Raw genomic sequence first — 16,207 nt, forward strand, 5'->3', positions numbered from 1 at the left:
GCTGTCATCTCACTAGATGCGGCCAAAGCTTTTGACCGTGTGGAGTGGGGATATCTTTTCGACACATTGAAAAAGTTTGGACTGGGGGATAACTTTGTAGCTTGGGTGAAATTACTTTACACCTCTCCCACTGCCTCAGTAAGGACTAACAACACACGTTCAGCACAGTTCCATCTACACCGCTCCACGAGACAGGGTTGCAATTTGAGCCCACTCCTGTTCGATGTTGCCATTGAACCGTTGGCCATCGCACTTCGATCAGACCTTCGTATAAAAGGTATAATCAGAGGGGGTGTTGAACAGAGGACCTCCCTATATGCAGATGACCTGCTTCTATACGTGTCTGACATCTCCACATCTATTCCAGCTGCACTTGACATATTCACCCGATTTGGCCGTATTTCAGGGTATAAACTAAATTTAGACAAAAGTGAACTTCTTCCATTGAATGCAGAAGCTCGAAGTTATCCACTGCATAACTTCCCATTGAAAATTTCCCCCCATGGCTTCAAATATCTCGGTATCCAAATTAGGGATACATTTGGGGACCTATTCAAATTTAATTTTGGCTCTCTACTGACTCGATTTCAGGAAGATTTTGAACGTTGGTCATTATTACCTCTCTCTCTTGCTGCACGTATCAATTGCGTTAAGATGAACTCTCTCCCAAGGTTTTCTTATCTTGTCCAGTGCCTGCCTATCTTTCTTCCCCACTCATTCTTTCAAAAAATTGACAGCCTAGTGTCCAAATTTATTTGGAATAACAAAGTTCCCAGAATTAGTAAAGCTCTATTACAAAGGAGTAGATCTCTGGGTGGCATGGCTCTACCTAACTTCAGAGCCTACTATTGGGCAGCCAATCTCAGAATCATACAGCAATGGCTACAGTCAGACAAACCTCTGGTGTGCCCTATGTGGGTTGACATCGAAGCCTCATCTGTCAAACCTGCTTCACTAACCGGTCTTATACATGCCCCCATTAGTTCTCCATTGGCCCCCTACTTCAAAAATATAATCGTTAAAACTACATTCAGAATTTGGAATCAATTCAGACGCCACTTTGGGTTTAAAACTCTATCCCACTTGGCCCCGATAGCAGCTAACCCTTTATTTCACCCCTCATTGATGGATGGAGCATTCTCCTTATGGGCCTCACTCGGTATTAAAACACTAGGTGACCTATATATAGATAATGTTTTTGCCTCCTTTCAGCAATTATCAGAGAAATATTCAATCCATAGCCGACATTTCTTTCGGTATCTACAGATTCGTAGCTATGTCTGTAGCATTAACCCTATATTTCCCAACCTTCCAGAGGTAACACCCATCGACTCCTTTTTAACCCCGATGTCTTCCATCAAGGGCATGATATCGACTATGTACAATCTCATTCTCTCCTTATGTCCAACCACAATACACAATATTAAAAGTAAATGGGAGGAGGATTTAGAGGAGGAGATCTCGGATGACATTTGGGTTGACATTCTACGTCTTGTTCATTCTTCTTCTATTTGTGCAAGACACGGGCTGATACAATGCAAAATTGTTCATCGAGTACACCTGACGAAAGTCAGATTAGCCAAAATGTATGAAGATATCGATCCTATATGTGATAGATGTCATTCGGCCCCAGCCACATATACTCACATGTTTTGGACATGCCCCTCCTTGCACAGGTATTGGACAAATATTTTTGAAACCATCTCGGGAAGTATTGAGACAAATCTTGAACCAAATGTATTGACAGCGCTTTTTGGATACTCCCCACCTATGTTATCACTTTCAAAGCACAAAGCACACATTGTGGCATTTACCACTCTACTGGCCAGGCGGCTGATTCTGTTTAAATGGAAGTCCGCTGCTCCCCCCACTCACCTTCACTGGATTAGAGACATACTATACTTTATCAAACTTGAAAAGATAAGATGCACTCTGAGAGGTTCTTCATCTATGTTCAAGAAAACGTGGGGTTCATTCCTTGTACTTGTGGATGATGTACAGTTCCATACTATTCCAGAATAACAATTTGTATGCTGCTTGTTGGTATTCATCTGTGTGAACGTTAATTCAACGTGAGTTATTTGATATACCGGATATACATTGGAGAAGCATATTTGGGTACCTAAACATGTGCTATATATTTGATATACTATGTATATACGTTTGAGACGACTGTCGAGCGACCAAGTCAGTGTTTGTTTGTATTATTATTTACTTTTGAACTCTGTTTTATTTTTTCTTGTTTTTTATTTTTTTATTTTATTTTCTTCTGTTTAATGTTGTTATCTGTTCTATGTGGACAATGACAATACAACAATGTATATATACAGACATATACTTATAATGTCTATGTCCTCAAAAAAGTATAATAAACAAAAAAGTGAAAAAAAAAAAAAATAAAGAAGTTCCCCGACATAAGGGGGACTATGTTTTGGCCGAACAAACTGTGTGTTTCTTCAACAAATCATATGGTGGGGTTGTGTAAATATGAATCTGCACTTTTACGTTGTGAGATGAGTCGTGTTGTGTTACGAGATTAAGCAAGGTCTGCAACATACACTCAGTAATAGGTTCTATTAGCCTGACGCTCCACATGCAGGTAGAAACTGGTGTTATTCCATTGCTTGAACTAAGTATATGTGTCTCACAATGCTGTGTTGTTAGTTGCAGTAATACTCATACACACACGTTCCACGGCCTAGCCGTTACTCTCGGTCAGCGTTTTTTGCTATGTACGACATAGTCAACGGGTGTAGGATTCACACACATGCGACTTGTTTTTGTTGTAAATCCTGTTCACATTTTGTGGGTAGCGGGCATTGTATTAGCTTACGCTATACATTAGCATTCTACCGGAGGTTTTCAAAATGGCTACGGTTGTTTCTGTGTGTAGGGAACGAAGGGTTTTTTGTGAGGGGGTGTCGAATAAACCCCTCCTTCCCACTTGATTGGTTTAGGGGATTTTTATCTCTTCTGCTGAGCCAGTCAGGGCCGAGCCGGTGAGACGTCTTGGCAGGGGGGGGGGGGGGAGGGTTATCCTGCCAACTCCTATTACAGAGCGGAGCCGGCAGAATTTCCCCCCGTCACAGCGGTGTTGCTATGGCGACGCCTTCCATGAGTTACGGTGTCTTAAGGTGTCGAGTTAGAGCGTAGGGCTCACGGGTCTGCTGCGCTCGATTTATGTGTAAACTTGAGTCAGTTGGTCACGTGACTCACAGTTGGCATGTCTTTCTCATGACTACCACTCGTGTGGGAAGGTTTTCTGGGAGGGTCTAGTCTTTACTCTCTGATTAAAGAAGAGTGACTGGATGTAAAATCCTGTGAAAACGGGTTTTTTACTCCCAGCTGTGCAGTTGGGTTCATACGGGTGATGCTTCTTCTTTATTATTATAAAGAGTTGGATGTGTCTAGATGAATTGGAAATGGGGGCCCCTGATGGAAACAAGACTAACGTCTTTCTCAGGTCTGCCTCCCCTTACCGATTGTGTGTTTTGAGCCGTACTATGTTGTACCCTTTCTGCAATCTGTTGGTTAAAGTTTTCATTCATTCATTCATGGAGTTGGTTGCATCCCGCCCTCTTGTCGTTCCCCTGGGCATCTTGGGGATTCAATAAGATGGTCTAAATAGCCTATTATTGATGTGGATATGCCCAACGCACACATAGTGCTAACTCAGGATGTTCTGTTGGACATTAGGTAACTGACTGGCGCGCCTTGATTGCTTGGGGTTAAAACAGCGTTTTTATAGAGCAATCGAGATGGGGGTTTTTCCTCTTCCGACGCCCTGTGTGGTTGTCGACGGGTTCTCGTTCATATCAGGGGATGATAACGGAATGGATCTGAACATATGTGGAAGGGTCTCACGCCCTGGGGGTGGGCTGCCGGGCGCGGTTCGCACCGGAACGTCTGAGTGGCGCCTTCTTTTTATGTTTAAGATCAACACGCATATCTGCCCCTTCTCCTGGAGTTGGCATGTCGGCGTGGTTAGGGCACGGGACTGGTTCTGGTCGCGCTGGTCCGGATCAGTTGGACCCGTTGTCCGCCGGGGATGCAGATCTGCTGTTCTGGTACCCTGAGGGACTTGGGTTTTTTCAGGGGGAAAAATGCTAGGTCGGTCCGGGTGTCACAGGGTTGAGCGCTATGGAACCCTTGTTGGGTACATTGTATTCTACTCTGTCGTAATGGCTTACGGCCGTGCCAACCTGTACGCGTCCGATCTCGTCGGATCTCGGCCGCCATGCAGGTTGGTCTTGGTTAGTACTTGGTTGGGTGACCTCCTGGGAATACCAAGTACAGGGTGCTGGGGCTGGTTTTCCATTCTTACGCTCTTCTCTTACGCATGGCGAAGAGGGGCCTGTTGGGGTGGTCTTGACCTCCTCGGGGGACCCTGTGCTCCCCGTATCACCGGGCCCGGTCCGAAGTAATGTTTCGTTGACCTGTAGGCCCGGGATAACCCTGTTGGAAACTGGAACACGGGCTGCGACAGCGCAGGTGTGTTTTGGGGTTTTTTCCTGAGGGGTTATGGGACCAACCACCGCATGGGGTAACACCTGGGTGGTTGGTTCTCTGGTGTATTGCTGCAGTGTCAACTCCCGGGTTAACCGGTTGAGGGTGCCCCTGCACGTTCATGACGTCTGCCAATCGTGTCAGCCTTCTCTGCCTCGACCCCTCTGGGTGGTTTTTTTTTAGATGGAGCCTTGGTCATGCAACTACGCCAGCATACGCCCCTTCCGCCGGGGCGGCTGTGTTCAGCTGTCCTTTCTGGCGCCTGTCTCGTCCGCAGTCTCCAGGCTAGGGTTAACAGCCTGTTGCCTGGTTTTCCTCGGTGCGCTGCCTGCTTCCGTTGGTTAACCTTTTTTGTGTGCTTACGGCCTGGGTCTTCCTTCGCGCTCCGCTGCTACGGCCTTGCCACGGGGTTGGGTTTGCCCTTGACCCCGTGATTCTGGGGGCAGTAACGAGGTTGTTTCCCTCCGTTCGTTCCCGGGTGGCATGCGGGTTGTGCGTGTGTGTAGTCGTGGGGTCAAGCCACGGTCTGCTCACCCTGTGCGTTGAGTTGCTTGAGTGCCTCTTCGCACGGTCGGGTCCGTCGCCCTCCCGGGAAACCTCTAATAGGGGGGGTGCCCTCCATTAGGGGGGGTCGGGGGGGCTCGGCCCTCCCTGTTCTGTTGGTTGTGGGGGGCCTTCAGCGGGGTGTATTTGTCGGCCAGTGGCTCCGCTTGGCCTCCCTGTGTGCATGAGTGATGCCAAGCGGATCCCCTAATGATACAGAACGATAGGTTATGACTATAACCAAGTTCTGTTAATTAGGGGTGACGCTTGGCATCCGACGCCGCTGCAGCCCTTGACCTCACCTTGTGGTGAAAGCTTGGGTAGGAGGAGAGCAGGTGACCACACACCTGCTTATGAAGGTAAGCTGATGAGGGGTGTGGTCAAACTAATACTGGTATTAAAGGTACATTTGTGGAATTTATTCAGTGCGCATGCACGTACGCGAGGGAGTGCATGAGTGATGCCAAGCGTCACCCCTAATTAACAGAACTTGGTTATAGTCATAACCTATCGTTAACCATCAGTCAAACTAGAGCTTCAGCTTAATATATCAGTTAACCATCAGTCAAACTAGAGCTTCAGCTTAATATATCAGTTAACCATCAGTCAAACTAGAGCTTCAGCTTAATATATCAGTTAACCATCAGTCAAATTAGAGCTTCAGCTTAATCTATCACAGTTAACTAAATATAGAATAGTTCCCTGTATTGCCTGTGGCCACTGAGACGCTTCTGCAAACCTGACCAACATGGAAACACTTCAAACTAGAGCTTCAACTTGATTTATCACAGTCAACCAAAGATAAAAGAGTTCCCTTTATTGCCTGTGGCCACTGTCAGACGCTTCTGCAAACCTGACCAACGCGGGAATACTTTATCTAACATTTTATCAGTCAAACTAGAGCCTCAAACTTGACCTATTATAGAAGTAGTAGAAGAAGAAGTATCGCTACCAAAGAAGGAATACTTCCCTTTATTGCCCCTGTCCTGATATCTAGATCTTTGATGCTTTAACGGGTGGTTTTCCTGCTTTTGGTTGGACAATCAAGTTCTATTGTGCTCATTCTATTTGAATATTTCAGGGGAAACTCACCGAAGAACTGGTCCTGGAGGCTCTGGAAATGCTCAACTGAACAGTTTTCAGCTGCCTTCACGGCCTCCTCCTTCTTTTCCTCCAGGTGGCCAATCTCCTTCAGCAGCTCCTCTCTCAGCTTGCTGATCTCTCGCTCATACGCTGCAATCTGTGAAAGGTCGGGTCAAAATACGATTTCATCCACTGATTATCCAGGCTGTGATCCAGCTGGGTGAAGGGGTGTATTTCCCACCCCCTGCCACGGATCATCCGTTTCATCCTTGAGAAAGACATTCTCATCCCTCCCTCTGGACTTTCCAGCAATCCAGCATTCAACAGGAATAATTTGATCTCTGATTAATCAAATGAGCAAAATAGTTTCCTCACATAGGCCTATATCTGTACATTAATATGTACAATACTGCTGTATATACCATATATATCTATCTATCCACATATGTCTGTACATACCTGCATATAATTCTTTTTACATATCTGTAGATACTATATCTATATCTGTACATATCCCTTACATACTCTTACTAGTTAGGCTGCTGGCCAGTATGACTACTACCAGTAGAATGAATGAATGAATGAATGAATGAATGAATGAATGAATGAATTAATGAAAACTTTATTTAACAGATTGCAGATTGGGTACAATACAGTACGGCTCAATACACACAATTGTTAAGGGGATGCAGACCTGAGAAAGACGTTTGTCTTGTTTACATCAGGGTCCCCCATTTTCAATTCATATAGACATTTATGACATACACAACATACATGACATTTATGGCATAGGGACATATAGGTGTTTAGTACTGATACATTTGTGACATAAACGGTATTCAAATATACAGTACTGTTACCCCTAGATCCTGACAGAGTATATACATATGATGGGGAGGGGACTGTACATAAGGAGGGGGTGGGTGGGTGGGTGGGTGGGAGAGAAATATACATACAGCGGGGAGGGAATATATACATGCGGTGGGGAGGAGATTGTCTATTAGGAGGTGGTGGGGGTTTTGGGCATTTACGGTGGCCAGTTTCGAATTGCAGCCTCCCGTAGGTGCTCTTTAAGAGCGGTTTTGAATGTGGGTAGGGATTCACATTCCTTTACAGCTTTGGGTAGGGCGTTCCACATTGATGTGGCATAATTGCGAAACGTGTTTAGTCCCTTGTTTGAGCCGAATCTGGGTTTAACATGATTTGTTGAGCTTCCTCTGGTGTAGTGGTTGTGGTATTCACTGACCTTTGGGAAGTATTTTGACATGTACATGGGTACCTTAGTCGTATAGTGTATCTTGTAGACCAGGCCCATTGCAAGTTGCTGTACTCTGTCGTCTACGCTAAGCCATCCTAGGTTGTCAAAGTGGGCAGGGGTGAGGTGGGTTCTGGGGGTAAGGTCAAGTAGTAGTCTGACCAGTTTGTTTTGTGATGTTTGTAATCTTGTTTTAAGCGCCTTTGAGGTGCTTTGGTACCATGAGGTGCACGCATAGTCGTAGTACCCTTGAATGAGTGCTCCTGCCAGAGTCTTCAGGGTATTCTTGTTTACCAGAGAGGAGATCCGGTACAAGAATCTAGTTCGTTGGTTGACTTTTTTTTATTACATTGGATGCCATTTTGTCACAGGAAAGATTTGCCTCTAGGATGGAACCCAGGTAGGTAATTTCGTCTTTCCTTGTGACAATATTGTCACCCACTGTAACTGAGAAGCCTTTGGTCTTGCTGAGTTTGTTATTTGAACCGAAGAGAATGGACTCTGTTTTGCCCATGTGTAATGATAGTTTGTTATCGGCTAGCCATATGCAGATTTTGCCTAGTTCCGAGCTGAGGGTTTTTTCAACCTGCAACTTGTTCTTGTCAGAGACCAGCAGGGCTGAGTCGTCCGCAAACAGGAACAAGTTGCAGTCACAGGCTACTACTAGTGTCTTTATACCTGTATTACTGTACATATTAATACTACTACTCTGTACATACATCTGATTAGCACTATACTCAGTAGTACTAATTCATATATTTTATACCCAGTTTAATCATCTGTACATTGTATATTATTATTGCACTTTACTGTTACATTTGCACTCTGGTTGAATGCCAAACATATTTTCGTTGTACTGTACTTGTGCTGCATAATGACAATACATTTGAATCTAATCTAATCTAATCTATATGTCATTATGAATTGAAAATGGGGGACCGTGATGTAAACAAGACGAAAGTCTTTCTCTGGTCTGCATCCCCTTAACAATTGTGTGTATTGAGCCGTACTGTATTATACCCATTCTGAAATCTGTTAATAAAATGTTCAATCAATCAATCTAATCTAACATAATATGAGAACAGGTTGTCTGTATATGATACATTGATAAAAATTATTTTGCGTGAGGAACAGTGAGAAGATGAATCAAGTGCTGCATCAGATCTGACCACCTTATCGGGATGAAATATTTGAAATATTATAACAATCTCCCGGCTCTCTTTCTAGCCCCATGCCCTCTATGTTTATGGTGAATACATTCCAGAGCACAGCTCAGTATACAGTATATGTTAAACTGTCTATTCACTGTGTGGGGAGGCAGGAGGGCCTAGAGGTAAAGAGGCCGGTAACCGAAAAGTCGCTGGTTCGATCCCCTTCACCAACAGGAGGGTGTATTCCAGCTGTGAGCTGGTGACTGAAGGGTGGCTGGTATCACATCTACGGTGCCCACCATCCTACCTACCTGAGAGACTGCTCCAGGGGCGCTGCACTGCAGGCGACCCTGCGCTCTGACCTCTCTGATGAAATGCATATGTGTGGGGGGCTGTGTGTGTGTACCTAGGAGGGATATGAGGACTGTGTTTATGTGTACCTAGGAGGGATATGAGGACTGTGTGTATGTGTAACTAGGAGGGATATGAGGACTGTGTGTGTGTACCTAGGAGGGATATGAGGACTGTGTGTAACTAGGAGGGATATGAGGACTGTGTATGTGTAACTAGGAGGGATATGAGGACTGTGTGTATGTGTACCTAGGAGGGATATGAGGACTGTGTGTATGTGTAACTAGGAGGGATATGAGGACTGTGTGTGTACCTAGGAGGGATATGAGGACTGTGTGTGTGTGTAACTAGGAGGGATATGAGGACTGTGTGTGTAACTAGGAGGGATATGAGGACTAAGTATGTGTAACTAGGAGGGATATGAGGACTGTGTGTATGTGTAACTAGGAGGGATATGAGGACTAAGTATGTGTAACTAGGAGGGATATGAGGACTGTGTGTATCTGTAACTAAGAGGGATATGAGGACTGTGTGTATGTGTAACTAGGAGGGATACGAGGACTGTGTGTATGTGTAACTAGGAGGGATATGAGGACTGTGTGTAGGTGTAACTAGGAGGGATATGAGGACTGTGTGTATGTGTAACTAGGAGGGATATGAGGACTGTGTGTATGTGTAACTAGGAGGGATATGAGGACTGTGTGTATGTGTAACTAGGAGGGATATGAGGACTGTGTGTAGGTGTAACTAGGAGGGACATGCAAAAAGACAAATTTCAATTGACAATAAAATAATCTTCTAAAAAGAATGCAACAAGAAAAGCCAATTTTCTATTTAGACATTTCTTTGGTTGCATACATCCGTTTATCCTCTATCCAAGGACAACACAAACAATGTGGTACCAAATTATGTTCCCCGCCGTCACCTTGTGTTGCAGATTACAACTGTATTCGTCCGACTTCCTGATGTGCTCCTCCAGCTGTCTGCACCGTTCGTTCTGACTGGACAGCTTCTCAGACAGCAGCGTGTTCCTCTGCTTGGCCTTGGACAGCTGCTTCAGTGTGGCAGGAGACTCCACCTCCACGGTCTGAGTGACGTGCTGCGAGAGAAGGAACGTGTGATTGATTGATTGAATTGAATTGATTGAAAACTTTAATTAACAGATTGCAGAATGGGTACAGTACAGTACAGCTCAATACACACAATTGTTAAGGGGATGCAGACCAGAGAAAGACTTTCATCTTGTTTACATCAGGGTCCCCCATTTTCAATTCATAATGAAATTATGATTAGGTTCATCCGTTCAAAAGACCACGGTGCGCTGTGACAACACCGTGAGGCGACAGGCCGTTTCGCTGACAGTTATGATCAACGTTTGTTACTTACACTCTTATGCGTTGTTATTCACGTTGGTTTTGTCACGGTAATCGATTCCCATCTCATCTCCACAACCCCAAAAATGTGCACTTGTATCATTATCATCTTATGGTTACACTGGGGAATACAGCAATGTTTTTGTTGCTGAATGATTACGTTTGCTGTCCAAGTTAAAAAGAAACACAGTTTTGGCAGGAAAACGCGTTGTCCTACTGGCAACGCTGAAAAGGTGTTTTCGTTTTGGATACTCGCCAAAACTCGCCGACAATGGTGCCATGTAATCTGCGCAAGCCGGATACGGAGCCATTCTGCCCAATGCCCATGCGCAGTAGAGACCAACGGCAAATTCTCCCCCTCCCAAACCCATGTCATGTCAACAAACCCTTACCACGCAAGAATCGAGTGGATGAGCAGCTCAGAGCTCCTCTTTCAACATAACAAGCATTAAACAAAATGGCCCAGTCATCTATTCACTTTTGTTTAATACATGAGGCGTTGTAGGCGGTTAGGTGGCCGAGCGGAGATTGCGTTCGTCACCAACCCCGGAGCTGTGAGCTGGATTCGCCTGTTCGAATCCAGCTCACAGCTCTGGGGTTGTCACCAGCTTGGCTGGCCGTCTGCACTAATACAATTGGCTGTATTAGAGGGTGGGAGAAGCTGGCGGGGTGGGTCCGGGTTGTTGTAAACAGCGACTCCTACAGTTCGGTCGGGGCGCCTGCTAAGCGCGGATAGGACTTGAGGGGGATAGTGTGGTCCTCCCACACGCTACGCCCTCTCGATGAGAATCCGCGCTGCCAGGTGAAAAGAAGCGGTGATTGGCTGGACGTGTGTCGGAGGAAGCACGTGGTAGCCTCCACTCTCCCTCTCTGACTGTGGGGGGTAAGTGCGCAGCGACCAGGAAGGGACTGGGAATTGGCATACGACTAACATTGGGATGGGAGAAAATCGGAGGAAAATGGAGGGGGAAAAAGATCAATAAAAAAAATAAAATACATGAGGCGTTGTCTAATGTTATCTAGCTACTGATAGCTCCTGATATCAATGTCTGATATCATCAGTTTGGTGCTGGCTGGCTAGCGTCGCTCATGAGCTAACGTTAGCTACCTAGCTAACGTTACTTTCAGACCCTGTTAGCTGCGGCTACCAACGTGTTGTCAAGTTATTGTTATAAGGAGCCCAGTCCAAGCTACAACAGTCTGCATTCCCTTAACAATGTATTGAGCCGTATTGTATTGTACCCATTCTGCAATCTGTTAAATAAAGTTTTCACCCATTTTTACTAACGTTAACGTTACTACGTTAATAGCCTCGATGCTAACTATACATTGAGAATGCCATTCACATTAGCATGTAGCTAACAACACCGGAGATCTTTTTGTGAGACTAAACTATCCGCTCTTGGTGGTAAATTGTGTTGATGTTGGTTTTGTTTCATCAACAAATGAGAGGCAGAACACACAGTGAATGTATCCGTTTTGTTTATTGCATTTTCTTTGCTGAAAAATAAATGCTACATTGGCTAAATGGCTCACGCGAGGCATTTAAAGAGGGTGGATTGTTGATTTTTAGCAGGAAGTGTATTGGCACATTCAACTTTTCTGATTGGTTGAAAATGGCCTTCATGTTTGAACTACATCGCCACCTACTGCCACCTACTGCTTTGGCATTGTACTACATGTATATACATCACTGTGCTAAGGAGGCAAAAACGATGTCTAACTTGCCTGCCATTACGTAGCGTTCTGAAAAGCGAAACTGAAACTGAAAACTGAAATGAAAACCGGGCCTAGTGTAACCGCAGCCTAATGATGAATGCTTGTATATCTCTGTACAATACGATTCAAACAGCTGCTACTGCTCCCAGCAGTTGGAACATGATGAAAAAGACTTTGAAAATGGACAAATTGATCCCTCTCACTACTTTTAAGAACTCTCACAGAGGGGAGCTCCAGTAGCTCACCGTGTATCTCGACGCTATTTCGGCGTCGGGGACAACCGTGCGCGTCACGGATCTGGGGTACACGAGTTCGACTCCCGGACTCGCCGTATTTTCTCAGAGTGTCTTTCCCCCGATCTATATCCTAGTCCTATTCAACCTGTTTCTGTCGGCCATGCTTGACCAGAAAAAGCGATAAACGCTAAAAAGAACCAGCTGACTGGTCAAAGTTTAAAAAAAAAAAAAAGAACTCTCACAGAGTTGTTTACACACACTCATTGACTCTTCTGCTTCATGTATTACAAACCTTGTAATTTTATTTGGTTGTTTGTTTGATGTGTGGTTTAATTATTTATCTTACCTCTGTGATGTATATGTATTGTCTGTCTCTTTTCTATTTTATTTCATTTATTGAAATGAACATTTTTAAATAAAGGTTAAATAAAATAAATAAAAACCTTGCAGTGTATAGGGTAGGACTACTGTAGATATGTCAGTATGTAAATAGGAAGTTAATTTCTGTTCCTACCTCTTTTATCTCTTATTTTAATAATATTTTTGTTATTATTATTATTATTATTATTATTATTATTATTATTATTATTATTATTATTATTATTTTTTAAACAAACATATAAACAAACATGACAACACACGATAAGATATACAAGCATTAATTAACAGTGCATATCCAATGAAATCACCATTTAGTTAAATGTCTTATACAGGATATACCCCTAATACCTGTTATCTAGTACCCTACACACATATGCTCTAGCTCGTACCCCCCCCTCCCGGACCCCCCATGGATAATCCATCCATTATAACTTGTTCCTACCAGACACTACCTTTATATGCTAGCTTTTATTCTCTCCACCACTTCTAACCACATTGTCATTTTGGATTCATTGAGACCCAAAATTCTTGCTGTAGATATTTCTTGATAAATCACATCGAGATATGTAAGAATCCAGACCTTCCGGCACATTTTTTCCGGTTGAAACCATCGTGATGCTATCAGCTTTTTAGCCACTGTGATACCAGATAAAACCAATCTCTTTAGCTGTGGATGTACTGCACACTCAAAGACATCATTCAGCAGTAATACAGAGGGGTGTACAGGTATATTCAGAGTTAAGAGATTTGATCATTGTTGGGTCACTTCTTTCCAGAATATCTTAACTGGTGGGCAGTCCCAGTACATGTGCATAAATGTCCCCTCGTCCCCATTTGTACATAAGGAGCATTTGGGGTCTTGTTTAAGACCCATTTTGTTCAGTCTTATAAGAGTTAAGTATGTCCTGTGAATATAGTTAAGATTGATTTGTTGATGGTCCGGGTTCCTTGATGCAAGTCGAACATTTGCCCAGGCTTCTTGCCAGTCAAAATCTATCTCCAGGTCTGGTATATCCCTCCTCCAGACTGAGTCTAGATGGAGGGTTTCATATGAGGATGTTAGTAATTGATGATAAAAATCTGAAACAAAACCTCTCGATGTCTCTCTTTCATAGAAGAATTTGTGGTATCTGTGGTGTACAATTGGTATCCTTAATGGAACACTGTGAGCCTTCAAACATGCCAATAACTGTGCGTAAAAATAATATGTGGACTTGGTGAGATACATTTTTTTGCGTATTTCATCATAACTACAAAAACCCTGTTTGTTGAAAACATCTCCTAATGAGTGTATGCCTTGCTTTTCCCATCTAGGGAATCTTATAGGTTGTTTTCCAATCAAGAGTGCATTGTTATTGAATAAGGGAGTATGATTATGCCATTTCTGTGGGATAGAATATTTCTTTTGTGTTTCACGCCATATCCGGATCGCATGAGTAATTATGGGGCCAAATTTCCGTTCGCATTGCTTAATTGATAATTTGGTGTATACTATGTCCTTCAGCCTATGTGGAGCTACTATATTTTCTTCTAAATTTCTCCAGGATACTGATGCTTGGGGATCAAACCATGTTGTCAGTGGTCTTAAAGGGTACGCCTTAAAATAGTGGAAAAAATCTGGAAATGCCATACCACCGTCTGCTCTGTTTCTCTGTGCGGTGGATCTTTTTATACGTGGTGGTTTGTTATTCCAAATAAATTTGTATGTGGAGGAGTGTAATTCTTTCCAGTAACCCTCTGGAGGGGGTAACGGTAGCATTGAGCTGAAGAAGTTGATTCTAGGTAGGACGTCCATCTTAACTATTGATACCCGTGCCTGTACTGAGTTTTTTAGTTTTGACCACCTGTCAAGGTCGTATTTGATTTTGTTTTGGATTTTTACGTAATTGTGCTTCACCGTTTGGCTTATGGTAGGGAATATTTCAACTCCCAAACATCTAAAGTGTTTTACCATCGGTATCTCTTCTGGGAGGGTTATATTTCTTTTTGCAGGGGCGTTAAGTGGGAGGAAGGCCGACTTCGGCCAATTTATCCTAAATCCCGATAAATCTCCAAAGTCCTCAATCAGCTTGAGAAGATGAGGCAATGCGGTGTTGGGGTTTTGCATGAACAGTATTACGTCGTCCGCATATAAACAAATTTTATTATTATTATTATTATTATTATCATCATCTATTTTTAGATAATTTTACAACAACAACATCAGAAACAACAATAGCATTAGCAACCATGCAACCCCCCTTCCATTGTCATTTCTTGGACCTTGTGGATATCTACCTTGACCAGGGGCTCCTTGCCCCTCTCTTTATCCAACTCCAGTTGCAGCTCCCTCACTCTGTCCTCTCGCTTCCTCAGCTCCTCTCCTCTCCTCCACTCGTTTTGTTCACTCTGTCGCTCCAGATGGGACATCTGCTCCCCTCGCTGCTGGAGGGTGATCTCCAGCTGTTGCACTCTGCTGCGGAGGTTCTCGTTCTCCTGTTAGGGGAGACAGAGAGAGACAGGAATTACAGAGAGATGCTAGAGGTTCTCGTTCTCCTGTTAAGAGACACAGAGAAACATCAATTACAGAGAGATGCTAGAGGTTCTCGTTCTCCTGTTAAGAGACACAGAGAGACATCAATTACAGAGAGATGCTAGAGGTTCTCGTTCTCCTGTTAAGAGACACAGAGAGACATCAATTACAGAGAGATGCTAGAGGTTCTCATTCTCCTGTTAGGGGAGACAGAGAGACAGGAATTGTAAAGGTGCTAGAGGTTCTCATTCTCCTGTTAGGGGAGACACAGAGATACACGAATTACAGAGAGATGCTAGAGGTTCTCGTTCTCCTGTTAAGAGACACAGAGATACAGGAATTACAGAGAGATGCTAGAGGTTCTCATTCTCCTGTTAGGGGAGACACAGAGAGACAGGAATTACAGAGAGATGCTAGAGGTTCTCATTCTCCTGTTGAATGAATGAATGAATGAAAACTTTATTTAACAGATTGCAGAATGGGTACAATACAGTACGGCTCAATACATACAATTGTTAAGGGGATGCAGACCTGAGAAAGACGTTTGTCTTGTTTCCATCAGGGTCCCCTGTTAGGGGAGACACAGAGAGACAGGAATTACAGAGATATGCTAGAGGTTCTCCTCCTGTTAGGGGAGACACAGAGAGACAGGAAAAACCAAGTAAAGTCCTTGATCGTATCCCCTGTCCGTCTCACATGGCCCTGGTGCGTCTCACCTTGATGAGCATGGTGCTGGACTGGGAGGGGATGGCTGACAGCTGCTGCAGGAGCCCCTGTGTGACTCCCAGGCTCTGCTTGAGACTCTCGTTCTCTGCCGACAGACACACCACTCGCTTCTCTGAGTCTGTGGCCCCCTGCAGAGAGAGAGAGAGACAGCGTGACGAGGAGCTCCTCTGAGAAAAACACCAGGACGCTCAATAATGTATGTACAAAATAAATGATATGAGTAGCAGCACAGTCATTGCTCCGCTGCAATCATTTATTGAGACATTAAAAAAACAATGTTTCAAAAGCTAGGCTGCCCTTGCCGGGGTTTACCCGTGAGATTAAATGTTTTTTTTTGTATGTCTCAATAAATTATTGTGTCGGAGGAATGT

General features: G+C 44.0%; 1 protein-coding gene across 1 annotated transcript in view; it reads right to left on the reverse strand.

The window, feature by feature from the left end:
• The window catches only part of LOC311246006 (kinesin-like protein KIFC3), a gene marked incomplete at its 5' end in the record, with an annotated part of 50,488 nt that overhangs the window by 21,427 nt on the left and 12,854 nt on the right, over positions 1-16,207 (reverse strand). The window contains 4 exons of the mRNA XM_084336061.1: positions 6,142-6,289; positions 9,815-9,988; positions 14,876-15,073; positions 15,827-15,964. Coding sequence (XP_084192187.1) covers positions 6,142-6,289; positions 9,815-9,988; positions 14,876-15,073; positions 15,827-15,964 — 658 coding nt within the window. The remainder of the gene's footprint in view (positions 1-6,141; positions 6,290-9,814; positions 9,989-14,875; positions 15,074-15,826; positions 15,965-16,207) is intronic.

This window comes from Notolepis coatsorum, assembly GCF_963971535.1.
Source record: "Notolepis coatsorum genome assembly, chromosome: 19".
Classification (NCBI taxonomy): domain Eukaryota; kingdom Metazoa; phylum Chordata; class Actinopteri; order Aulopiformes; family Paralepididae; genus Notolepis; species Notolepis coatsorum.